This window comes from Lissotriton helveticus, chromosome 9, assembly GCF_964261635.1.
Source record: "Lissotriton helveticus chromosome 9, aLisHel1.1, whole genome shotgun sequence".
NCBI lineage: Eukaryota > Metazoa > Chordata > Amphibia > Caudata > Salamandridae > Lissotriton > Lissotriton helveticus.
The window spans coordinates 952534494-952562227 of record NC_136070.1 but is presented as its reverse complement, the minus strand read 5'-3'; the positions used below and the strand labels follow the sequence as shown (position 1 = coordinate 952562227).

The 27734-nt window shown below is 41.5% G+C and overlaps 1 protein-coding gene across 1 annotated transcript in view; it reads left to right on the top strand.

Moving 5' to 3' along the window:
* LOC144783326 (acylamino-acid-releasing enzyme-like) overlaps positions 1-27734 on the top strand; it is a 352393-nt gene that overhangs the window by 77205 nt on the left and 247454 nt on the right. The window contains exon 4 of the mRNA XM_078662358.1: positions 19186-19273. Within this exon, the coding sequence (XP_078518484.1) occupies positions 19186-19273 (88 nt within the window). The remainder of the gene's footprint in view (positions 1-19185; positions 19274-27734) is intronic.

The window sequence follows — 27734 nt, the reverse complement described above, 5'->3', positions numbered from 1 at the left end:
ATTAAGACAAACAGATCATTGTCTCTGATGTATTTCTTTGTAAATATATTTGCACAGTATGAGAGTTAGTATGATTGAAAGGAATGAATGGTGCGTTAGTTTGAATGAAGGAATGAGTTTGATTTCACCTTTGTTCTTTTTCTGTGGGGGTCATTAATTGATGCAAATATTTATGAACAGAGAAATAATAGAAAGTGATTTCGCTTCCTTATCTTTGAATGATATTGTAAATAAATTTCATGTCTTGTATCCTTTTGAAACAATACTTTTATATAAAAAAAAAAGAAATTTTATAAAAAAGAGAGAAAATAATGCTTTTTGATAAATAAAACACAATATAAATGTAAGTCAATTCTGGTCCTGTTTGTATTTGTGCTGTATACTATAATATTACAAGTAGAGCTATGACCAATGGTGAAACTAGATAGGTTGGACAAGAGGTTGCTCCAGTGTGTACTTACTTTATCCCCCTCCTCTTGAACCTTAAATTACTAGGGGGTACCTTAGTTGTATAGTAGCTATGTATCACGTGAGCCCTTGGTAGTTCGTTTTTCAACTCCACTACCTGTTTCCATAGCGTTTTGTGCTTAATTGTGCCACCTTTTGCAACTTTAAACCCATTTTGTCCCCAGTGATGTAAACATTCATTGTATGACTATACTCAGTAAAAAGAATCGCAAATGATTAGTGTGGGGAATTCTCAATCTGTATTTATCAGTGTTAGTATAAGTGCTTTTAGTTCTGCCAGCTGCGCCGTGCAGTCTCCAAGAGACTGTGTTTTTGTGCAATTCGGATAGCACACACGGCGCTGTATTGCTATTTACTCCCAATCGCCGGTTGTGCAGAACCGTCAGTGTAAATAATGTGTTCATACTGATCTAGAGGCATTATTTCATTTGGTAGAGGGTATTCTTGTTCATATTGCAGAAATGCTTGTGTTTTTAAATTTGAGTCGTACCTGTATTTTACATCTGTTGCAGTGAGAGAATTAGCCCATTGTATCCATCTTGGATGTAAGGCTTTAGCTTTGGGAGCGCTTGCCTTTGTTGCAGCCTCTAAAGCTGGAACTGGGGTAACGACTTTTATAAATTTCCCTTGACTCAGGGCTCTTTCTCTAACTACAGCAGTCTGTACTGCTGTTAGAATTTTTTTTGTAGATGCAAAATACATCTCAGCATTTGTGCACAAATGTGATTTGTATGCTATTGGTACTGTCTCACCTTCATTATATATTAGATAGGTGTACCTAGATTGACCCGCGACTATTCGGATCACCAGGTTGCGTACATTCATGCGTGTCTCTAAGTGGTTTGAAGCTATCATGTAAGCTTGTAAGGAACAAAGTATATGTGTGTTCCTGTGTCCTTTGGCTAACTAAAAAATCAGGTTTTATTAAATCGTAGAAAGGTTTTACTCTTTCTGCATAATCCAAAATGTATGCTCTGCCAAAATTCAAGCATCCCAAGATTGATTTACGTTTTTTAATGATCTTGGAGGTTGGAGCAGCGAACACTTTTCTAAAAAGTTAGCTGCCAGGCTTTTCCCTTCACTTGAAAGCTCATATCCTAGAAAAAGAATGTTAAGGTGGGCTATTTCCGATTTTTTAAAGTTGAATTTATAACCCTCAGAGGCGAATCCTAAAATGATGGTATTCACTCTGTTCAAGTGTTCCTTCAGGTCATCGTCCATTAGATAAATATCATCCACATAGGATAATGCCTCTTCATCCAGATTTTGAAGTAATTCAGTTACTCTGGCTGAAAACAACACCGGGCTGTTCTCATACCCCTGGGGAAGTCCAACAAATTGCCTATGGGACCCTAGTGCTGAGAATGCTGTCAAATATCTGCTCTCAGGTGCTATATTTTGGCAAAAGAATCCATTTGAGATATCTATTGTTGTTTTGTATTTTTTTCCGCACATTGTTATTCATTAATGCAGCACTGTGTGCATTTTGGACTGCAAACTTCTTAGTGCAAGTGTTTAAATGTCTGTAATGTAAAACTAAACAATATGAATTGATACTGGAAACAAAGGGTATTCATTTGAGAGTTGCAAGTTTCAAGCACCCCTTGATATTCAAGTTGATCTAAGATCTCCCGGACTTGTTTTTTAGCTTCTTGCTTTATAGGATACTGCCTTTGTGGTGTCATAGTATTTTTTTAGTGGAATAATGTGGTGGATTGAATCTTCATCCCATCCAACATGGTTTTTGCATAATGCTGGAGCCAGGGCTACCGCCCACCCTGCGCATATGTATATTTTAAATATTTTGGAACGTGATCAGAAAATGCTGGTAGAATGACCGTTTCTCCCCTAGGGCAATCCATGATGAATGCTGGCGGCCATTCTTGTTCAGTTAACAAAATGTCATAGTCAAACGTCAGGTTCTCCCAAAAGTGACCTCCAACTGGCCTGCATTTGTCCCCCTCCATTTGGAGTGTTATTTTATACAATTTATGTGGGACACTTACCCTAGTACCAGGTGTTTCCACCGTGATATAATCATTCAAGTCTGCTGTCACCAGAAATTCCATCAGGTTCTGGCGAGCTATTGTTACTTCTGTCACACTGTCTAGCATCGTCGGAGCCCATTCCCCGTTCAATAGTCGAGTCCTCAGAATTTTGAGCATGTCTGATCTTTAGACCTGCAACCTTCTTCTTTTTGAACTGTGGTTTGGGTTTGGCTTTAGCTCCTTTTTTGGAAGTATAGTCTTGAGCGTTCTGCTTGTCTCTGGACTTTGTACGCTCTTCTCGTCTGTCTGACCGTCCTTTCCTCTCAGAGTTTTTTGATGAACCCTGAAAGGTATGAGAGGAATGCGTATCAGTATCCTGATACCTGTCAGGTTTCCTAATATTATCCCTATTCCTAAGGTTATACCTCCTTTCGGAGGGCTCCTGAGGAGGCGATCTACCTCTGAACTGAGATTTGTTTTCTTTAACATTTTGTTTTTTGTTATTGTCCCACTTCTTTTGTGAAGAAGTAGGTGTCTACTTGAAAGTCCCCTTCTCTGGACTACCCATCAGTTGTGGTTTGAACGCTTTTCCTCCCAAACTGCCCCTGCCTAACTCTGCACATGCCGTTTCAATAATCTTTAGTAGTTCGTGCTCCTGTGATAAAGGACTGGACTCCCTTGGCATTGGCGGATGGCCACGCCACTGATACTGCCTACCCTTTAATATTTGCTAATATTATGGCTGATACCTGGGCATAGTTACCTAGTAACTTCATCCCCAAGTGCAGAGCAGGCTCTGCTCAGTACTCATTTTGTATTTGTCTTAATACGTCTGGTATTACTGCTAATGATGGGATACCATGAGTTCTGGATATATGGCAGCGAAAACTGTACCCCACTAGGTACAATAATAATACAAGAGCTCACAGGGTATGGGGCAAATATGACCGCACCTATTCCCTAATTGGGTTAAGGTAATTTATTTGGGTGCCACGGACCTGAGACGCAATACCCCTACGTCCCCTATGGATTACTCCACAAAAACAGTTATAAACAAACAACAATCCGGCATTCCTTTCAGTAATGGAAATACTACAATGGACACATTTTTCAGAAAACAAATCAGCAGGTCGTTGTGTGATTTCTTTATTCAAAACTCTTCTTTAAAAATGACACGAAGTAGCCAACTCATTTCGTCCTTACGGACTTCTTCAGGGCAAATGTATTCTTGTTCAGTAATTTTTCCAAAATATGAGTAAGATTTTTTCAATTTTTTTCAATGGCACAAAAAGGAGTCGAGATAGCTGTCTATCTATTGATTCCAATGATTTCCTCTGTTTCTATCTGATGTCAGATCCCAAAACGCTATAATTTCAAGTTTGACATTTTCTCAAACGCGAAATACGGCCAGGACGTTTGTAGCCGAGGACCAATATGGCTACTCGCTCAAGCTAAACTAGATTTAAACACCGCACAGACATCGTTGTTGGAGGAAAATGTCAAACTTGCAATTATAGCGCATGCTCACTTAGGCAACCTGGCCCCGTTCTCAGAAGAACAGGTAGCAAAAGCCATGATTGAGGTCAAGTCGGGATCCCCACTCGACCCATGCCCTCACTTTTCTTTTCTTGGCTTACAACCGTCTTTTTTTTTTTTTTAGTATTCCTCATATACCATTATTGGAAATCTTGATGGGAGACTGGCAACCTCTACGCAGTTGGTCATCCTGGTCCAGCCCTGATTCTATCGGCCAATAGCGAGGTGGTAAGCCTGATCCCTCAAGTAGCCACTACCTTCCCAACTCTACTCTCTACTCCAGCCCAGGTTTTAACCAAACTTGTGGAATCACATGCCGTGTCAGATTTGCTTGTAAAAATAATGTGTCTTTAGCAATTTGAAAAAAGTGGGAGGGGTTAGATCCTTCCAGGCTCTACAAATTTTGTGCCTTGCAAGGAGCATAACATAAAAAACAAATCTAGTAAGGGATCATTTACATTGTAGTCCAAACACAACCCAGATAGGATAGTTCTTGTGGTAACCTCCAGGGGTATTTGAAGGACATCTTCCAGAAAGCCTCGAATCTTAGCCCAGTAATCTTTTATTTCTGGCCAATCAGCGAAGATATGAACATCGTCCGCCTCGGGATGCCTACATCTCTGACAATGGTATTCTAAGTTGGAGAATTTAGCTAATTTTTTAGGGGTTATGTATACCCTATACATAGTATACAAATGATTTCTTTTTAACATAGCAGGCTTAACTACTGCTTGCAAGATGGAAAAGGAATCAAACCACAAGTCCCCAACATTCCCACTATGCGGGTTTAAAGAATTACCCCAAGGTTTTTGTATCTCTGGCTCCGTCACTTTTTCAGCATCAAGCATGGCTGAGTACCAATATGAGATTTGATATTTCCACCTCCCACTCCTGGTTACTGAATCAAACTTCGGATTTGAATTATTAAAGTCCTAAGCTCGAGTTGACCACCATCCGGCTAGCTGGTAATATTTAAATCTGGTAAGTGTACCCCCAGTCAAATTAGAGAGAGCTTCCCATAGTAAACTGCACATATAAAGGGGACCTGACCACTTATTAAAGATGCCACCAACCATCTCCCAGAATGATCTGTCTCAGACTTGACCAGCCTAATCCCGGCATTTGATCTAATCAATATTGCCACCCCTCTCGTACTACCACTTTGCTCTGAACAGAGGATATCCTGAACCCACCCACATTTATTAAACGCAGACTTGCACTCTCGCGTCTCTAGATGTGTCTCCTCAAGCAGGCAAACATGAGCTCCCAAGTTATACAAATAATCTTTTACCCTATGCATCTTCTTCCTGTCCCTTAAACCGTTTACGTTCCAACTGATGATTTTAATTTTACCTGTCATATTGGCCATACGGACCTTTTTTTGGAAATTACACTGTCCAGCTCCCATCTAAAAAAACTTTGTTTCTTCGTAAGTACATGAGGATTATTTTTTCCATTTTTTACCCCTGCCACCCAACTAACTACCCACCTCCCATGAGGAACCCCCCCATACCTATTTTGGCGATCTTGTCGCCTGTTGGGAGCCCCTTGGTGTCTGGTCGGGATTTCCCCTCTTATGAACGGAGAGTAGGTAACAAAAATCATTTATTTAATTTTCCACTTCCATGTGTATTCTCCCCTATATTTTCTTTTATTAATTCAGATTTTACCACTCCCTTATGTGTACACACATTTATCTCTGTTTTTTTTCTTTTTTCTTTTGACAGTTCACCCCTTATGCTCCTCATCTAATCGCCCCTTCCCCCTATTTTGATCTAAGTCTAGAGAAAAATGGTTACTCTCAATTGTTTTGGGGTCATTTCAAGGTGTCAGAGTGTCGAGGTATCAAGGTATAAGAGTGACATAGTGTCAAGGTGCGGAGATAACAAACAGACAGGGCTCTACTAAGAGCTCTCTCATTAGGATTAGAAACGTGTCCACTTCTTGAGGTGATAGGAAGTTATGTGTTTTGTTTCTCCAGACTACTTTTAAAAAGGCTGGAAATTTCATCTGGACCTGTGCGCCCATACTCCTCAAATCTGGCATCCTGTTTCCTAGTTCCCATTGTCGTTGTGCTGTTGCTTTCCCCACATCAGAGCGAATCAAATATTTAGCTGAGTCTATTCGGAGTGTAGTATCCGACAAAGCTCTACCCAAAATGAACTCCTTTATGGTGTACGTATGAAAATTTACCAAAATCTTCCTGGGGGCTTTTCTCTCAGTGTGCAGTCTGAAGGGGTCTCTGTGGGCCCTTTGGATTTCTGACTCTAGGTCTATGTCTGGTCTATCTTTAAGGACACCCTCTCTAAAAAGTTTGCATATAAATGTCTTAACATCCCCATTCTCTGCCCCCTCCGGGATTTTTTTAAATTTCAAGTTGTTTCTCCTGGACTGAATTTCTAGTCTCTCAATGTCCATCTGGAGAGTCCTATTCTGGGTTCTAAGAATCTCAATGTCTCTATCATGCCGTTTTGAGGCCCCCGCCAACAAGGTGACTTCTTCTTCCAAGATGCCCGTCCGCTTACAGTCATCATCCAATTTAGCCTCTAAGTTAGAGCACTGTTCCTGAATACTCTTTTGGTTCGCCTCCGAAAAGTCGAATTTAGACAGTAGATCGCCTCTCAGATTATGCAAGAACGACTCCACCTGTGAGAGTCCTCCATCTAGTGCAACTAATGCTGTCTCGATGCCTCTGCCATCCTGGGCTAATTGAGCTTCAGCAGGCGCCACAGGAGAGGATAAACCATGAGCTACCTGTGGAGAGTTTTGACTGCATATATCCTCCTCACGCAGCATCTGCTCCTCTGGGTCTAGGTCAGATGTTAACACCGTGTATCTATTCTCCAAAGTCACAGGTTGAGACCCTGCACCTGCTGGTTGTTTATCTGGAGTAGTAATAGTGGAGATGGGAGTAGAGGAGAGTGTGGGAGGCTTTCCCCCCTTAGGCTCTGCCACTTGCTCCATATTTTTAAAGTATGATTTTAAAGAGGGTGTAAGTTTTGGTTTTGGCTGAGATGTTCCGTTTTTTGACAGTCTCCGCTTCCTAGGCTCCCCTGCTCTTAGAGTTTTGTCCTTTTTTTCCTTCCTCCTCCCTTTTGGGGTAAGCAGCACTACCTCTAACCCAGGGGTGCTCAAATGACCAAACCCGGTCTTCTGTAGATCTAAATTGGACCTAAGTTGGTACCTATTTCTAGCAGGTGCTATAGGAACTGCAGGAAAAACAGTGGGTGCGGGCACCAGTGTCTCTTCTCTTTCTCTCCCTCGCCCTATCCCAGAGTCGGTAGATAGAACTGCCCCTTTACTCTGGGGTGAGCAGGTTTCAATTGAGTTGATACAGTTTTTGATGCAGCTTTTATAACTGAGTCCATCCCCCTGTGCTGTACCGATTTAGAGAGGCCGAGGACAGTGCTGGCAATATCAGCGCCTGGCGCCTTCCGGCAGGAATAATCTAGCTGCTTAGCCCTCCCCAAATTCGCGTTATATATAGTACCTCAAACAACTCGCTGCCTGCCGCCCGCTCTCCCTTAACTGACCGTTCAGCGTTGTGAACTTGGCTGAGAGGGGAACGGAGGCTGATCTTAGCCAGCATCAGCCTTGACCTCCGCCATATACTCGCCCGACATCCCCGCCGAAGCTCCTGTTCTCCGAAACCGACACCGCTCACCGCTTCCACTGCTCCGTCCGCGGAAACCGGGACAAACGCCACTCCCATCAGAGGCACACTCCTTCCCGCTCTGGCTCTCTGGGGCTCCGAGGCTCCCACAGGGTCCTAACGCCGAGCAGACGCCAGCCAGGCTCCACACCACGCTCACGTCCGATGAAACCCGATGAAACCCGTAGAAAGGAAGTAATAAAGATAATAAATGAAATTAGCTCGAACAAATAAGACTTAAAACCGTCTCATGTACCTGCTCACCATTTGGTATCCGCTAATTCATCCTCGTGAAAGGGAAAATCCACCTTCAGACCGGAGCTCCCGCAGCAGACGTCAGCCTGCCGCCATGTTCCTCCCCAACAGCCTTATGTAGAGGCACAGCACCACTGCACTCAGTGCCCGAGGGGGCGGCTTACAACAGTCTTAAGTCTGTTTGTTACCCACATTTTTAACAAATCCCTGGATTTGGCAGTCTTTCCAGACATCTGGAAAGAAACCATCGTATTTCCATTGCTAAAAAAAGCCAGCATGGAGGTTCACAACCACGCAAACTACCGAACAATCTCCCAACTCCCCTACTTGTCCAAAGTCTTAAAGAGATTGGTCAACAAACATCTAGTTCATTTCTTAGAAACTAATGAGCTCCTGGACCCATCTCAGACTGGCTTCAGAGCTTCAAATAGCACAGAAGCCACACTTCTTGCGGTATTGGACAATATTAGATCCTTAGTGGACCAAGGCAAGGCTGCCTTGATCCTTTTGGACTTGACAGCAGCGTTCGATACTGTATCCCATGGGATCACTGACATAATATCGACTGACAGAATATCGACTAGCAAAAATATCGAGGAAAAAATATCTACAGACAAAATATCGAGTTTGTATCTACAAAAAGGTAAGTACAAAAATATCGAGTACAAAATATCGTTTACAAAAATATAGTTTTAAAAAATATCGACTTTATTAAAAACAGTGTTAAATTAAATTAAAATTAAAAATTAATTACTAAAATATACTTAAAAATACTTAAATTAACTTATAATAATTAATGAAAGTTATAAAAAAAAATTACATTCATATTTGTTAAAACATATATATATATTAACATAATATAATTAAATAATATCCAAAATTATTACCGTACGATAGCATAAGTGTAAAAAATACTATTCCCACTCCACAGAGTGCAACTGTAGGGAAAGCGTTGGATAGCGTAGGGGTAAAAATTACTATTCCCACTCCAGTGGGTGCAACAGTAGGGAAAGCGTTGGATAGCGTAGGGGTTAAAATTACTATTCCCACTCCAGTGAGTGCAACAGTAGGGAAAGTGTTGGATAGCGTAGGGGTAAAAATTACTATTCCCACTCCAGTGGGTGCAACAGTAGGGAAAGCGTTGGATAGCGTAGGGGTAAAAAATACTATTCCCACTCCAGTGGGTGCAACAGTAGGGAAAGCGTTGGATAGCGTAGGGGTAAAAATTACTATTCCCACTCCAAAGAGTGCAACAGTAGAGAAAGCGTTGGATAGCGTAGAGGTAAAAATTACTATTCCCACTCCAGTGGGTGCAACAGTCGGGAAAACGTTGGATAGCGTAGGGGTAAAAATTACTATTCCCACTCCAAATAGTGCAACAGTAGGGAAAGCGTTGGATAGCGTAGGGGTTAAAATTACTATTCCCACTCCAAAGAGTGCAACAGTAGGGAAAGCGTTGGATAGCGTAGAGGTAAAAATTACTATTCCCACTCCAGAGAGTGCAACAGTAGGGAAATTAAATACTTCATATATTATTTCAATAAATATAAATGAATATCTATCAAAAATTAATTAAGAGTAATTACAAATTTAATATAATATAATAATTAATCAATTAAAAGTACAAATTAAATGTAATTATTACAATTATTTAACTATTAATACAAATTAATTACAAATTAACAATTAATAATGTAACATTTAAAAATTAATTTACAATTAATTCAAATTAAATACAATTAAAAAAATTGTTTTATTTAATTAATTATAAATAAATTACTTCCCATCCTATTCCCCTATAAACCCACAACCCACTACAGAAAATAAATTATTAAATTAACATAATCAGCAATTAATCAATTAAATAAAATTAATTAGCAATTCTAATTAAATTAATTACCCATGAAAATGTAATTAACAATTAATTCTAAAACAATACCAATAAATATGTTAGCATATTTAATTAATTATAAATAAATTACTTGCCACCCAATTCCCCTATAAACCCACAACCCGCTACAGAAAATAAATTAGTAAAATTAACATAATTAGCAATTAATCAATTAATTAAAATTAATTGACAATTAAAAGTTAATTAATTACCAAATATAAATTAATTAACAAATAATTAAAAATGAATAACAATAAATAAATTTACATATTTCATTAATTATAATTAAATTACTTCCCACCCTATTCCCCTATAAACCCACAACCCGCTACAGAAAATAAATTAGTAAAATTAACATAATTAGCAATTAATCAATTAATTAAAATGAATTGCCAATTAAAAGTTAATTAATTACCAAATATAAATTAATTAACAAATAATTAAAAACTAATAACAATAAATAAATGTACATATTTAATTAATTATAATCAAATTATTTCCCACCCTATTCCCCTATAAACCCACAACCCGCTACAGAATTAAATTACGCAAAAATTAAAAAATAAAAATTTCATTAATTAAAATTATTTATAACATAAATACACACTTTTAACACACATAATAACATAAAAATCAATATAAAAAATTCAATATTCTCAAAAATTCGATAATTTTATTAACCTATATTGTATACTTCAATATTTTAAATGTCTATATTTTTAACATTCGATATTACATTACTTACCTTAAAAACGATATTTTTGATGTCTATATTCTGTCCAGTCGATATTTTGTCCATTCGATATTTAAAACTCGATATTGTGTCCAGTCGATATTTTGTAGTCGATATTTTGACTGTTCACCACCACATGACCTTCTATTAAACATACTACATAAAAAGGGGCTTCACTCAAAAGCCCCCCAATGGTTTAGCTCCTTTTTACATAATAGAACACAGAGAGTCCAAATGGGCCTATTTTCCTCTAACTCAAAAAGCATTAACTATGGCATACCGCAGAGAGCTTCTCTGAGCCCCACTCTCTTTGATACCTATGGCTCTTCTCTGGCCAAGATAGGCTGGAAATGGGGCTTTAACATCTGCTCCTATGCTGATGATGCTCGGCTTTTAAGCGCTTTTAAAGGAAGGCACGAGGACACTAGGAATAATCTAATTAATTGTCAGAAACAGAAGCTTGGGTGACTGAACACTGCCTGAAACTGACTGCTGAGAAATCTGAGATCCAGCTATTTGGAGGAGCTCACTTAATCTGGGACATTACCTGGTGGCCTCGGACACTTTGAGATGCCCCGGAACCGAAACTGGTCACAAAAAACCTGGGCATCCTCATAGACAACTGACTTACCATGCAGGACCAAGTCAAATCACTGTGCGGTAACAGCTTTGCCATGTTAAAGCTTTTAGGAAGACTTATTCTATGGATCCATTTGAACTGTTGTAAGACCATCACTCAGGCATTAGTCTCCAGTAGGTTGGATTACGGGATCGCCCTCTATGTGGGCATGTCAGACTACCTGTTCTCCCGACTACAGGTGATGCAGAACGCTGCCGCAAACTTGTCTGTAAAAAAAGTATGTATTGTTAGCCATCAGAGTGCCTGAAGGAGCTTCACTGGCTGCCTGTGTGCCAGGGAGCCAAGTTTAAACTCGTGTGCTATGCACATAGAGCATAGGTACTCCCAAACTTTCTGTCGGGGCCAAAATTGCAGTGTGGTTTGTGGCATTGGGTCGCACCAGTAGGGTTGGGGTCAGTAGGAGGGAGGCGGGGTCAGTGGGGGGCGGAGCAAGGGTAAGAAAAATCGTTTCTCTATGGAATTAGCCTATCCTTACACCAGTGACTCATATGTGGCCCCAGATTACAACCCCAAAGGTAAAAGATACGGTTCCAACTATTCCTCTTCCGGTTCAGACACAGATTCGAGTGATGCTAACAGCACAAATACAGGGACGCCAGGTAGAGGGAGAGGTAGGAGGAACCAAAGGAGATCCAACAGAGGGCGAGGGATGAATACTTTTGTTCCGAATGCTGGCCAATGGTGGCCCCCTGCCCCCTGGGGCTATCACCAACCACCCATGGGCCCACCACCAATGGGCTACCACATGCCCAATTTTCCACCCCACCCACAATTCTATCAAGATCAGTCTTTTTTATGGCAGGGCCGTGGCAGGACTCGAGGGAGAAGGAGGGGACAACAGGGAGTACATTGGGCACCGGAAACCAATCCAGCACACACAGGGCAACAACAGACGAACCCATCGAGGACAGGGACAGCGACCTAGTGGTCAACCTGAGCACTCGTATACTCACAGCAAATGAAAAATTTGTCCTGAATAAAGGACTAGGCTTTGTTCCTACAAACATTTGTGACCCCTTCACATTAAGACGTGAATTGGAGTATTTCTATAGGAAGATACGTCTCCACTTCTTCTTCAACACCAACAAAGAGACGGAGACCACTGAACCATCGGACCATAATACTGGCCTTAGACCTAAATCCACATACACACCTTTGAGTCATCAAGTTCCAGCACGAGTGATTGCTTTTGAACAAGCAGTAACTCATGACATTAACAACCTAGGTCAACATAAGCAGAACCCCTATCAGAATGTCACGAGAGCTGAGAAAACTGCCCTGATGGATCTGGCCAAAGACGCATCCTTGACAGTCAAACCCGCTGATAAGGGTGGGGCCATTGTGCTTATGGACACAGATGCCTATCGAGCTGAGTGCCGCAGACAGCTCAACGATACAAGAGCTTACCGACGTCTCACTGAAGATCCTACGACAAGGATAGCCAATGAGATCAAATGTCTTATTGAAGAAGCTTCGAGTGAAGGCTGGATCACGCCCTTAGAGGCGAGATACTTGATCACCTCGCACCCTGTGACACCTTACTTCTACTGCCTACCAAAAATACACAAAGAAAAGAGGCCACCCCCAGGACGTCCAATTATATCAGGAATAGGCTCACTTTTAGAGCCTTTATCCACCTTTGTGGATTTCTTTCTGAAACCAATCGTCGCACAGACTCCTACTTATTTGAAGGATACCAGCGACGTTTTGAGATTACTGGCAGAAGTGGAATTCGACATTGAGACTGACCTCCTGGTCAGTTTCGATGTCGAGTCTTTATACACATGCATTCCACAGCAGGAGACACTGGATTGCATAAGGGCTCTCCTTGAATCCAAAGAACTGAACACAATTACACCAGTGGGTTTTATCATGGAATGTGCCAGGTTGGCGATGATGGAAAAAAAATTCCAATATGAGGATGAACTTTTTTTACAGGTCTCGGGGACCTCGATGGGGAGTGTGTTTGCCCCTAGCCTTGCCAACCTATACATGCACCAATTTGAACAAGATCATGTTCTCCACCAGAGCAACCCTTTTCTTCATCGGGTGCTGCTGTGGAGAAGATATATCGATGACGTGATAGTCATCTGGAGAGGCTCCACTGCTGACGTGGGATTGTTCCATACGTGGCTCAATTCGCTAAATCAATTTCTGAATTTTACCATGGATTCAAGTAATGAAAAACTTCCATTTTTGGACATCATGATCCAGGTAGGAATAGGAGGCCTACAAAGCGAACTTTACAGTAAACCCATGTCACGTAACTCTTTGCTGTCTTATCACAGTTTCCATCCTCAGGCACTTCGAGACAACCTTCCAGTAGGCCAATTTTTAAGAGTCAGAAGGAACTGTTCCTCGAAGACCCTTTACCAACAACATGCCAAAGATCTGACGGCCCAGTTAAGAGAACGACACTACCCGAACCATTTGGTTCGGCGTGCCTGCAAAAGAGCTGCCAATAACAATCGGGAGGCGCTTTTGGAACCTAAGATCATACAGCCATCCACTGACCGCATGACCATGGTACACACTTTTAACACTCGTTCCAATGAAGTGAAGAAAATCATCCTCAAACATTGGAAAATACTGAACACAGCAACGGGTGCTATCCCACGTCCCCTCTTTGCCTTCAAACGAGGCTCCAGCATTAGGGACAACCTGGTACATACCAGGCCCAGGCACCATCCAAGAGAAGGAACGAATACCCTTTGGAACACTGAACCAGTACGTGGTCACTATCCATGCGGAGGATGCGCGGTTTGTCCACAAACATGTAAAACTTTGACAGTAGATATAGGGACAACAAGGCCATGGCGTTTGAACAACCATACCAACTGTAATTCAGACAAATTGATTTACATGATAACATGCCCCTGTAAACTGATCTATATTGGACACACTACCAGGAAGATCAAACTTCGTATAAGCGAGCACAAAAGCACCATCCGGTGCAACAAACAATCTACTCGCTTAACTAATCATTTCCTGGAGCATAAACATAAGGCTGACGAAATGAAATGGGTTGTCCTGGAACGACCATTCATTCCACCACATGTGACAGATGTGTCACATTTTCTATTCTTCAGAGAGCAGCGCTGGATTTACAAACTTAAGACGGACGTCCTGGGTCTGAACGACAATATTCCCTGGGTCTCACTATGAATCATACTACTCTAGTCACACCGTTGGCATAGCCTTTATCCTACATTTATAGTGTGAGTTGGTCCCAAGGAGATGCACTACACCATGTGATATGTTTCTTCCCACATCCCCGGTCTACTTGTACAGAGACCACTACTGTCTTCCTTCTGAAATAACATCTATTCAGGACTGGACTATTGTAGGGATACTATACACTAGACAATCTCTAGTAACCTTTTCTTTGTCTAACTGTAAGTAGGTTTATTGTTTAAATAAACTTGGTGCTGAAATTTTCCAATTTTTACATTTTTTGTGAGAAGACATCCTTTGATGCCTCAATTTAAGTTAGATAAGATCTGGCTATAGATCAGAACACTTAGCTCACATACCAGCAGAGCTACTTTCATATACAATGTAATATTTCAGGCAGAGAACGTAGTTTCAATATAAACATGGATTTACTGTGTCTGTCCATATAGACTGCACCTGCCTCGCAATGGGCCCACCAGCATATACAGATAGTGGACCTCCACATGGCTCAGAGATTTCTTTATCTGTATAGCCGGTTATTTGCGCACGCGCATGGTTGTTTTCCCGTTTTTTCCGGTAAAGATCTGTGCTGCAATGAACTGTGTTTATCGACTACGCATGCGCGTTGATCATACACTGACTTAGATGTCCGGGTTTTCACTACACGCTCACGCTTGCGCGAAGCCTTGCATTGGCAGTGACTCGGGAACGAGGGAACGGCTCCTTGTTTCAATGCGCAGACGCGAGTCTGATACTCTTTCCTCGCGTCATGCGCGTCTTTTCTGCATACGCCCTGCGGCCGCGCCCCTCTCGTACCGCAGGTGTGATCCATTAGCGAGACTAGTACCAATCAATGCCGGTATATAAACACTGCATTTCCTGTCCGTCGGCGCCTCCCCTTCGGTTCAGGTTACTTCCGGAGGTACCGACGGACAGGTAAGGACACCGCTACCTTGGTCTCTTTCTTAAATGCTTGGTCCATCCATGTGTTTTCTTCTTTGGACGTTTATCTCCTTAGATAGTTGCATCCCGCATAGGGTTTGAACTAACTTGCTTGCAGACTATCTCTATACTGCAGGACCATTAGTTAGAGAAATAGGGCTTATAGCACAGCTTGCCCCTGCCCCCCTAGGTAGGTTTCTCCACCGGGCAAAGAGTGAGATGGCCTACACCAACCCCCCCTTTTTTATTTCTATTTCTAGAGTTTTCACCCTTGTGTTGCTGTCAACCAGCATATTTATTTTAGATACCAAATAACATATGCCATAGTCGAGGGTGACCCTATGAGTTCACGCCTTCACTTGTTTTGGACAGGGAGCCTTTAGTAAAAAACCAAGTTTTATGATTTTTTGGGGGAATAAATTATTACATATGTAGAGTCTGACAGCTATCAAACCATGAACCTGTCCTTCTCCGTATGTCCCACAGAGCGGGGCCTCTCTATCCGAGCCGTTGCCGGGTGAGGTGAGGCTTACTTCCCACACAACGCTGGGTGAGTTCTTTTTTCAAAATTTTCAATATTTTAAAACACAGATTATCTGATTATGACTTTGCATTAGTGACCATTTGGCCGGCTAAAATTTGGCGGTCCTAAGAAGTGATTCAATACCACGAGAACTTGATTTTCACATCTATTGATAAGGAATTATCTTTAATTGTTATAAGATTACACTTTTCTTTTTAAATTTCACTGGAAAGGATTGGTCTTTGCATGGTTTATCACCAGGATACGGTAGGGTGGCTGATCCAGCCACGTGCTTTAACTTACCTTAAACCATGTCACACAGTTTGTTCTGAGTGTCGTTTACACATTAAATATAATAGATGTTGCAGTAGCTATTTTTTACAGCCTGGCCCTGAAGAATGCCTGTAAAATATTACTTGAGAGGCAGAAACATGTTGGCCTAATTAATAGATGCTTACTGTACAGTGATACTCTCACACTGTCATCGCATCTTTTTTAACCTGACGTCCAGGGAGATACCAATAAAAAAAATTCTACCTTGACCGCCATTTTAATCACGCACTTTTTTCTTGAGCACTGCACCCTATCAGTACCACTCTCAGTGAGGACTCATCTTCCTTCAGTACAGGATCTATTGGTACCAAGCGAGTACATGTGAGCTTGGCCATATGAGAACCTGCTGATAAGGTCCTAGATGACGAGGTTCCGCCATATGGGTGGGCTGATAGGACTTCTTCATTACTGATGGTCCTTCACCGTTAGTCGTGACAGTGGTGTGTGTCATCTTCTCGTGGCCACTTCTCCTTCACCCAACAGACCTCCTAGTTCTTTTGTTGTTGTTACATATGATTCAGTTGGGGGTGTGTACTTGAGAGGTCAGTAAAGATTGTCCCCTTGACCCTTCTATAACAGTTGTTTTTTCAATAAGAAAAATCAAACCCATTCAAAAACATTAGACAATGCTGTATTTCAAAAGCAGATGTAACTACAAAGAGCACATTTTGATAATACATTTTTATTAGCAGACAATAGCAATCTTAAGAGGCATTGCATAGCTTCGTACACACTTTGACCCCATTCCATCACATTCTCTCTCTGTCAGTCAGTCTCTCTCAGTCAGTCAGTCCCTCTCTCTGTCAGTCAGTCTCTCTCTCTCTGTCAGTCAATCTCTATCTCTGTCAGTCAGTCTCTCTTAGTCAGTCACTCTCTGTAAGTCAGTCTCTCTCGCTGTCAGTCTCTCTCTCTCTCTGTCAGTCTCTCTCTCTCTGTCAGTCTCTCTCTGTCAGTCAGTCGCTCTGTCAGTCAGTCAGTCTCTCAACATTACCTGCAAGGTCTGTGGGCCGCCACAAAGTCAGTCTCAGTCAGTCTCTCTCTTTATCCCTAGTCAGTCTCTCTCTCTGTCAGTCTCTCTCTCAGTCACTAAGTCTCTCGCTCTCTCTCTGTGTCAGTCAGTCAGTCAGTCTCTCTGTCAGTCCAACTCTCTCTGCCAGTCAGTCTCTCCCTGTCAGTCAGCCAGTCTCTCTCACTGTCAGTCAGTCAGTCTCTCTCTCTCTCTCTCTCTCTCCGTCAGTCTCTCTCTGTCAGTCTCTCTCTGTCAGTCTCTCTCTCTCTCTCTGTCAGTCAGTGTATCTCTCTCTCAGTCAGTCAGTCTCTGTCAGTCAGTCTCTCTCAGTCAGTTTCTCTCTTTCTGTCAGTCAGTCTCTATTTAAAGCTGTACCCTTGTTGCCCATCATCCAACATATATGAATGATTACATGTGGGCATCTTTAGAGTGCCTAATACCTTTTGAAGCTGACTACCAAAGGTCACATCCTCTAATCTAGTCTCTCTCTCTCTCTCTTTGTCAGTCTCTCTCTCTGTCAGTCAGTCTCTCTCTGTCAGTCAGTCTCTCTCTGTCAGTCTCTCTCTCAGTCAGTTTATTTTCTTATAACTTTAACTTTTACCTTTTCTAGCCATCAGTTCACCCAAGTATAATTTTCATTCATTCGTAATTAGACAGTTTAACATGATAACGCCTGTGGGGCAGATTTATAAGCCCCCTGCGCCTCATTTGCGCCTCCGTTGCATCACTTCTGTGATGCAGCGACTGCGTAAACCATGCGCCACGTTGCGCCCTATTTACAACGTGACGCATCTAGGGAGATGCGTCACTTTGTAAAGCCCTGCGCCACATGAAACCTGCGTCAGGTTTCATGTAGGCGTTCCGGCGCAGGGGGTGTGGGGGGTGTTCCATTGCAGGAATGCCTCGGACAAGTGCCTGAGTGAAATCTACAAGATTTCACTTAGTCACTTTTCCGACGCTGCTGCGTCAAAACCTTGCGCCTGCTTGAAGCAGGCTTAAGGCTTGACACACCATGTTGTACATAGACAGGGTTGGAAAAGTGCTGGAGTTGCATCGCGTCCGCAAAACCACTCCAGCACTGCGCCAACCTTATGCCGGCAGATGCGACACGCATCTGTTTATCCTTGCGCCATGATGCGCCGCATTGTAAATGGCATAACAAAGGCATAACAAAGGTGCTTAACAATATAAAGGAACCAAATACTTGCTTTTTTGTTAGTTTAAATTCATTTGTGCTATCGATGAAATTTGTCATTGAATTTTGGTGATTGCTCCCTTGTTGTCTTATATTTGGATATTGATTCATTCATTTGCAATCCAAGAAAGGTCATTATTGTTTATTTTTTCTTGTGTAAGGTTTTTTTGTGTGAAGTTTTGTACTTTGAATGTAGTATGTTAAGTTTGTCTTATTAATAATGTGGACTTGAACTGGTGTTGTAAATAATTGTATATGTGTTTGTAAATAGTGCACAGATCTTACTTCTCCTTTTTATACAGAAAATGTGTTAAATGGAAAGCAAAAAAATGTAAATCAAAAGGTATAAATAAAATATCGGTGCAAACAAAAAGTAATGTGTGTTTGACCAATAAGCAAGAATAACGATAGCTTAGAAAATAAGGGTGGTATAGGCATCTTTGTTGTTTATTACTTATGCATTGTAAATGCGGTGCATCTGTGGTGACGCAAGGGTAAACTTGCATCACGCATCTTTCCTGGCGCATCCCTGCTGATTTGCAGGGATGCGCCAGGAAACGTAAATCCGCCCCTAAGTATCCAGCTTGCAAAATGCACAATCGCACAATATCAAAAGGCACCTTCTGAGAATCCTATTAAGCACCTCATACAAAGAGATTTAAAATTAGACTCACCCTCAATGCATGTCTTTGTGCCTCAGTTAATATACCTGGCATAAAAGTGCTGATCTGAAGGCTATGTGAATACAGTAGGATGAATGATAGATAATTTGGAATCCCATTGCCATTGCTGAACTGTGTTGCATTCCATATGTCTGATTGGATGCTTTTGCCTTCTCACTTGCAGACTTCTGAGTAGAGAATCACCCAATGGTAAGACCAAGGCTGTTGTGAGAGGTATCCATCTCAGAGGAGAGCAGAAGGAATTTCTAGAGGTAAAGCAGTTTATGATCCTCTTTCTTCTGCTAAACTGTTTTTCCCACCGAACTGAAGTTCATTAGTTAGTGCACAATTTGTGATGTGCAAAATGAGAGCTACAAAAATGGCACTTCTTTGCAGTAAAATATCTAACATGGACTGGTATCATTAAACACAGAGGGCTGAATTGCATAGATTGCACCGGTTACAGCAGTTGCACACCAATGCCGATGTAGTTTTGCAATATCATTTATAGTGCCCATTTTTTACAAAACACCCTGTTGCAAAATTACATTTTAGCACTGGCCAACAATGGCCGAGGTTACTTTGCCCAATGTGGGGATGGGTACTTCTGCACCGTAGTTATGTGTTTATTTAGTGATGTATGTAAATTAATGGAAAAACGAAAACTGAAAAACCACATTGAAGGTAACCAAATTTTGGAAAACCAGTTTTAAGGTAAGGCAATTTTACGGAAATACAAATACATTTAAAGTGAAAATAAGCATTTTATATGGAAAGATCATTTTAAGGAAAAATCCAAAATTACATTATGTTTCAGTGGAGTTTGGGGGTAGAAAGGGTGTTTTGGGGTTCAGGGATTGCTAATGTGTAGGGGTTATGATTTTTTAGGGTTCACGGATGGGTGGAGTTTAGGGCTGGTGGGGTTTTTTAAGGTTCATTGATGGGTGGACTTTAGGGGCAGTGAAGGGTTTTGGGGTCTAGAAATGGGTGGATTTTAGGGGTGGTCAGTGGATTTAGTGGGTCAGTAATTGGTGGAGTTTATGGGCAGGAAGAGTTTTAGCATTCAGGAATGGGTGGAGTTTCAGATTGTGAGGGTTTTTAAGGGTTTGAGGATGGGTTGAGTTTAGATGTAGAAAGGGGTATTAGGGTTCAGGATGGTTGGAGTTTAGGGGTGGTGAGCTGTTAACAGTCAAGGATGGTGGTGTTTAAAAAAAAAATATTTATAATTTTCAAAATAACATAATGCAGTACAAGTTCTCATATGTCATACAAGATATGCAAATGTGGTCCATATCATAAATTTACATCAACCATGAGGATGGGTGATGTTTAGCGGTGGTGCAGGTTTTTTAGGGGTTAGGGATGGCTGGGCTGTTGTTGTAGAAAGAGAGTTTTTAGGGTTCATGAATTGCTGGAGTTTAGGGGTAGTGAGGGGTTTTAGGTTTCGGGGATGGGTAGTCTTTATGGGTAGAAAGGGCTTTTAACGCTCAGATTGGGTGGAGTTTTACGGGAGAGATGGGGTAGTTTAAGTGTGGTGAGGGGATTTTAGGGTTCAGGTATTTGTTGAAGTTTAGAGGTAGGAAGGGCCTTTATGGTTCCGGGACGGGCAAGGTTTAAGGGGCAGGGATGGGTGTAGTTCAGCCTTGGCGAAGTATTTTTAGGGGCAGGAATAGATGGTCTTTAAAGCTTGTGAGGCGTTGGGGCTGGATGATGTTTAGTGTCGATAAGGGCTCAGGGAATTAAAAAAGTATTCAATGTAATAGCTTGATTGTGTAAAAAATATAAATCCGAAATAATGTTCCTTAAGGTAAAGCAATGAAATAAATATCTCAGACAAAAATGTTTCAAAAGCAAGACCTGGAACCTATGCAGTCATACCTTGAAACCTAAGATTGCAAAAGCAAATTTCGATATTCGTCCTGCAAATTTCCATTAAACAGTTTAGGTGAAACGGTTTCTCAGTGATAGTATTCCATAAAATTGTTTTTACATGAAATCGCCTACAACTGGTGATTGGTCTTCCTTCGTGCGGGAGGGCACAGAAGTAATAAATGAAATAGGTAGCAGCTTGTGCTCAATCAGTGTCCAGATTTACTGTATGTGTCCGATGCATTGCCAGGGAATCCACGGCGTGAATGAAGGTCAAAAGCAAGGACTAAACACTGCTGATGAGGCAGGCCTCTCTACACTGTGCTGCTACTATGCCCTGAATCTTTTGCCTCTCATTCTCGGTGAAGTTGAAGATGCATGTCGATCCTTTGCTGCTTGCTTTTCACTTCCTGACCACACCAGCCCACTGGGTTTTGCCAAGGGTTGTCTCTATGTGTGGCTCTGTTGCCTACTCCCTAAAGCCACTTCAACCCTTCCATCATCCTGGCCTACCTTCTACCTCATGTGAAAGTCAGTCCTTTGGTGAATTTTGGGTGGGTGCACACATGTATCCTATGTATCTACTGCACTCAGGCCGGGCACTTGCCTCATATTTACTATGCATAATCTGCTCATTTTAAATGAAATTAGGTACTTAAGTCACCTCCCCACATATACATTAGGGACTCTGGTTCTACGACCCTCCCTCTGTGGGAGTGTGTGGGGCTCATGCGAAGTGTGTTGATCTACATCTCCCTTCTGGAAGGAGCAAAAAGTGAAGTACACTTGCACTGACTAAAGGAGCACAGAAATTAAGAGAAAAACTCACCCCAAGTGCATACATGTGACGCATGGAAAATCACTGATTAGCTTGATTGGCACTATATGTCTATATGTATTGGCATGAAAGGACATCGACCAAGTAAAGAATCTATTTGTATGGCAGAGCTTTGCTCCTCTCATCTCGTGGTGCATTTTTCAGCAGTGAGGAAAACATAAAAGTGATGGGTGGAATGCTTAAACTAATCTCAGCCTCTGGTAATTACTTGGGGGAGCATTCCAGTCTCTCGTTTTTGCTGAGCCTGACACTTTTTTTTAACAAACTTTATTAAGCAGCAGATAAAGATTACAATGTTATTGCTAGGTACATTAGGGCATTTTCGTTAGTTTTTTGAGACATCTTAGCTTAATAAGTTCTAACTTTGTAGGTTAATACATTTGAGTGCGAGTCATAATACATCAAAATAAATTCTGTTCATTTGTACGACCAATAACGTGTGCTTATAAAGTACAGAGTTATCGCCTGGAGCAATTACAGCTTTAAATGCAATTTAAACTATCATATCAACTAAAACAATCCCTTACCCTCCCACCACCCTCCCTCCTGGTCTGCTTTTTATTGGCGTGTCCTTCGGCCTATTACTATACATCTGTCTAGGTCCCTTTGCTACCAGCTGTTGGTGGCGCGCTGTCTGGGTTCAAAGACAGCCTTGACAAGTCTGTGGCACGTGTGGTATGGCATTATGGATACACTATGGAGTAGGGGTGACGGGCCCGGGTGTAAGATCTAACTTTCTAAACACTTCTAGCATGCGGACCCATTCTAGAGAAATGGGGTGCTTTCGTAACCGTCTCGCCTCCTCTCGTCTGAGCCTTCCACTTTAGGCAGGAACCAGACAAATTCAAATCAGTCTCAACCCTATAACGTATACCCAGAGCCTTTAAAGTAAATGTTACTAGTGGGCCTGCAGCACTTATTATGCGATTCACTTAAGTAACCCCTTAAAACATGTACCAGGCCTGCTATTGGAGCCTGAATGCAGATTTAAACTTTCAATTCGACTTGGAAATACAACCCCCTTGGCTTATCCTCCTTTATTGCATATTAGTCATCATTAAGGTAAGCACCAGGTAGCCCAACCGGCTGGGTGCATTGTAATTACAAGTTTTGACCTGTTATTTTAAGTTTCACATGTCCTGGTGGTGAAAAACTCCTACATTCATTTTTCACTACTGTGAGGCCTGCCTATCCCATATGATAATATTTGGTTGCCTTTTTACATTTAATAAATGATAACTTTTGACTGGGAACTGGTGAACATTTTATGAAATTGCAATTAAAAATCCTCTTTAAATGTAAAGTTGGATTTTTAGTTACAATTTTGAAAATGCCACTTTTAGAAAGTTTGAATATATACTAGTGACTATCGTCAATAGACCCTTTCCGCACAATGCGGAAAGGGTCTATTGACGATAGTCACTAGTATATATTCATTCATTCATTGTGGAGACTGGCCGCTCCTCCCCTTCCAGCACACCCTTGGACAAGCAACAAGAAACATTGTAAAAGCACCAAACTAAGCAAACAGGAGTGCATTTCACATCCCCCAATTTACTTTTAGAAAGTTGGCATTTTTCTGCCCTGCTCTTTGGTGACTGAAGCCTGAACTAGGTCACATGATTGGGTGTAGTTAGCAGATGGACTTTGTTTATTCCTTCCCGATAGACTCACAATAGAGGATTAGGTGTGCGTGGATGAGCCATCATCCCTTTGGAGATTTTTGACTTCCAAAAAAGAGACTAAGGCCCAGATGTAGGTAAAATAGATTTACCGATTTTTAATTACCGAATTTTACCGATTCGGTAATTAAAAATCGGTAAATCTAAGGGGTGGATATGTAGGTATTCCAGATGTGCTGGAATACCGATTCTGAAGAATTCGGTATTTACCGAATGCCCATTCATTCCTATGGGCTTTGAAGCCCATAGGAATGAATGGGCATTACCGATTCGGTATTTACACCAAAGCAGGCTCGGGTGCCATCTGGCAGGCATACATGCCCTAAGGGCAGGTCTGCCTGTCACATGGCATAGGTTTGCATGCACACATGTGCATGCACACCGGAATCGGTATTTTACCATCAAATTGGATTTGATGGTAAAATGCCGATTCTGTAAGGCCTCTGGGACTCTGAAGAGTCCCACCTACATCTCGGTGCCTCAGAATCGGTAAATTTACCGATTTTTTATTTTACCGAATCGGTAAAATTACCGAATTGGTAATTTTACCGATTCGTTAAAATAATGCCCCCTACATACCTGTCACCCATATACCGGTCGGTAACGGCCGAAAATACCGATTTTCGGCCGTTACCGACCGACCTACATCTGGCCCTAAATGGTTCATTATGATGTCGGTCGGAAAGCAAACCGACCAACTTTGCCGGAATCAGTTCCGCCCGACTCACATTTGGCGAGTCTGAAAAAACGATTACGATGCTTCCGAACACCATTCAGAAAGTCTCCTATTGACTTCAATGGGATTCTGAGTTCCGACCAACAACACAGGCTCCCATTGAAAACAGGGGTGGTTGCGGAAAACCTTGCACCCTGTGGTGGGCAACTTGTGGTGCCCGCCACACTGTGCATGGTTTTAAAGGGGGTCCCATGGGTACCCCATGGGTTTATGAGAATCCAACTGCCGTTCAGAGCCTTTCTGATCGACATCGTAATCAGCCCCATATGTCTGAACAGAAAAATCTGCATTTTGACTTCTTCCAGAAGCTTCCAGATGTCAACGCTCCCTCCTCAGACACCGCCTGCAGCATTGCCCCGCTGAACTTTAACCTTCTCAGAACATTTTTCTCAGACATTCTTATAAGTCTGAAGGTCAGTGCTGACTGGGACAATCGACTCTCAGCCATATTTTTCAACTTTGACCCGGTCTTGCGCGTGTAGATGTTGGGGTTGGAATTTAGATCTTTTAGCTGCTAGTTCTTACCTTAAATTTTATATATTAATAATTCCGGTCCTACTAATTAGATTTTTGTTGTTTTGGTGTCAATTAATTTATTAAAATTTACTCTATTTTTCTAAATTGTTGTGGGATTTGTCTTGCTTTGTGTTTTCACTTTATTACTGTTTTTGTGCTGCATAAACACTTTACACATTCCCTCTAAGGTAAGTTAAGCCTGCCTGTGTTTGTGCCAAGCTACCTGAGGGTAAAGCACAAGTTAATTTAATGACTTTTGTGGTTCACCTTAACAGGGATTGTAGCTGTTTCTTGAACAGGGGTACCCCCCATTCAACCAGCAACCCAATTTCTCATATACTTGAATTAATCACAGCCACAGATAATTGCTCGGGCCACATTCCAGACTCCATTGCTTGTCATTTTGGGTTGGATTATCCCCACTGGCACAGGACCATATGGATGCTTTCTGTCAGAGATGGCATGGTGTGACCAAAATGGTGGGCTGGAGTTTGGCGTCCAGTTCCAAGGCACTGGCTTCTTAAAAGTGAAACACATCTAGTTGCATATTATCAGTTTAGCAGGTGGCCCTGTTGACAGGTAGATTCCCTTCCTTGTGTGCTGTCAGGTAAAAACTAAACTTAAAAACAGAAAAAGCAAAAATCACCAAGAAGGTTGAGATGCCTACTCCCTGGGGTTCCCCAATGTTTGTTTCCTGTAAGCCAAACCACCTAGGTGAGGTCCATTTCTGTGTGGACATTCACATAACCGACCCAGACATCAGAAGGAAAGGCACATCTTTTTAACTGTGGTCAATTTAGTGGCTGCAAGTGAATGGCTTGTGTTGATTTTTCAAACTTGACCTAAATGACAGATAGCACCAGCTGTCTCACTTTTCTCATTTCCATCAGAACTGTTTCTCCGAACTTTATTTGTGAAGTACTGTCTTTATTATTAGGCTGATTAACATAAGTGATGACATCCTAGTATGTGCCACCTCCACTGATTAACACCTTACTTGTCTATAGGCATTCAGTAAGCCAACTTGTAAGAGTGGACTGATTCTTCAGCACGTGCAAATTACTGAAATCAGATCTTGAGTTCCTCAACTATGGATTATCAGCAGAAAGGGAGGATCCTGGCCCTAGAAAAGTCCACAAAACACAAAAAGCTGCCTCTTCTCAACTGTAATGGAAATCCAAAGTTTCGTGTGGATTGGCACTTACTTTGGTCAAAATATTCAAAACCTGACATCCCTGACAAAGCCATAGAGATACGTCTTGAAAGACGATAGTTTAAGGGGTGGGGAGGAAGAACAAGTGTCTGCATTCCAGAACACGATTTGTGCATTATTTGTAGACACAACCAAGAAATATTATTTCTCTGAAAAGCACAGTGAGCTGACTGTGTATGCCACCGAAACACTACTGGGGGTAGTCTCTTGTTCAACTGCACGAACATAGACAATGAACACCTATGGCTTATGCTATTCAAGAAATCACAACCAGTCACCAAAGGTACTCTCAGAGAGAGAAGAACGTACTCACATATCCTCCTTTGTGATGCCACCACTTCCATTTGTACCTATGCAGCAGTCAGTTTCTGATATGCACCAACTATAAGCCTCTGGGCTCACCGCTCATTGGAAAAGCCTCCTCCTCACATTAAAAATGGTTCATGCAGTTGCACTAGTACTCTTGCTTGGGGCTGAGAACACCTTACTGGCATCCCGAAGTTCTGAGAGTATGTGGCTAAGGGAACCAAGACTGAGGAACAGAGGCAAATCATAGTGGGTAACTCAATGGCACATTTGGAAGACATGGTTCTAGAGATATAACAGATGAGTGCTTCATCAATGCTAAAACAGCCATTAAAGAAAAATGGAAGAATCTATTTTATGGTCAAAACCATGCACAGAAATGGCTAAAAGAGCTTTGCAGTCACTCTACAATGTGCCTCACAAACTATTGACAGATAAAGAAGGGTTGTTGCTGAGAGGAATTTGTATTGTGGTTCCCACAACCGCCATGCCTCCCATCATGCCTTGTACCCTGATGTTGCTGGATCTTAGCCACTAATGAATAGTGAAAAGAAAGATGTGGATATGTCCGAAGTTCCGGTATCATGATATTAACAAACATGATGTATCTGCCTGCAGGATCAGGGGAGCTACCATCTCCCAATCATCATGAAGAACAACCTTATGGTGAAGAAGAGTCCAAATCATTTACCAACTTGACCAGCAAAAGGTCTGTCCCTTTGGGATTGCCAGTGCAGACGTATTTGCTGTGTCTGTGTTGTTTTGCAGATGCTGTTCAGATTTGGCAAACAATCAGTTGTTGCCCATGCAGAACAGCATCAGCAAAGAAAGAATAAAGAACAAAAGCATTATAATCTGCATGTGTACATGCATTTATTTATTTATAGAGTTTTATATAGCGCGAACGTGACCCAAGGGTATCAGAGCGCTTCACATTTACAATAGGAACAAAAACAGACTCCTTAGCACACGTATATCACAATATAGTTCTATATTGGTGTTGCCACCTCAATTGACACAATTACAATATGTAGTCCTTGGTAATACAAGTATTCAATTTCATTCTTGAATGTTGCACGTTCTCCACACAGCCGACACGTGTTTCGTCGTGACCGGGAGTAGAACCCAACGACTTTTTCAAGGCTGTAGAAGTTCAAAATAAACAAATATGTAGCCATTTCAAGTACACTTCCTTTAACATACGTTATACTATTATACCAAAATTGCACAACTCATGTGGCCCTTGTCATGCAAATTTCTGCTCTCAAGTGTCCAGTTTGGTACCTTACAAGCCGTATTATACACATTTTTTCTCCTCAGTGAATAAGTGTGATCCACATCTTGATAAGGTATCACATTGACAATGTCCATATATCCACATATCTTCGGTATAAAGTGATTTTTTGTTTGAGTATCATTTGAGTAATAGTTAACACATAAAGTACCTCATTATCTTTATAGAGGTCTATGATCCCGTATGATCTGGAGAGATCTCATTTCTATAAACCTTATTAAGGCGTGGGTTTCATATCTAAATTTGTGTCGTGACCGTCATGCTCTTAATGTGTATTTA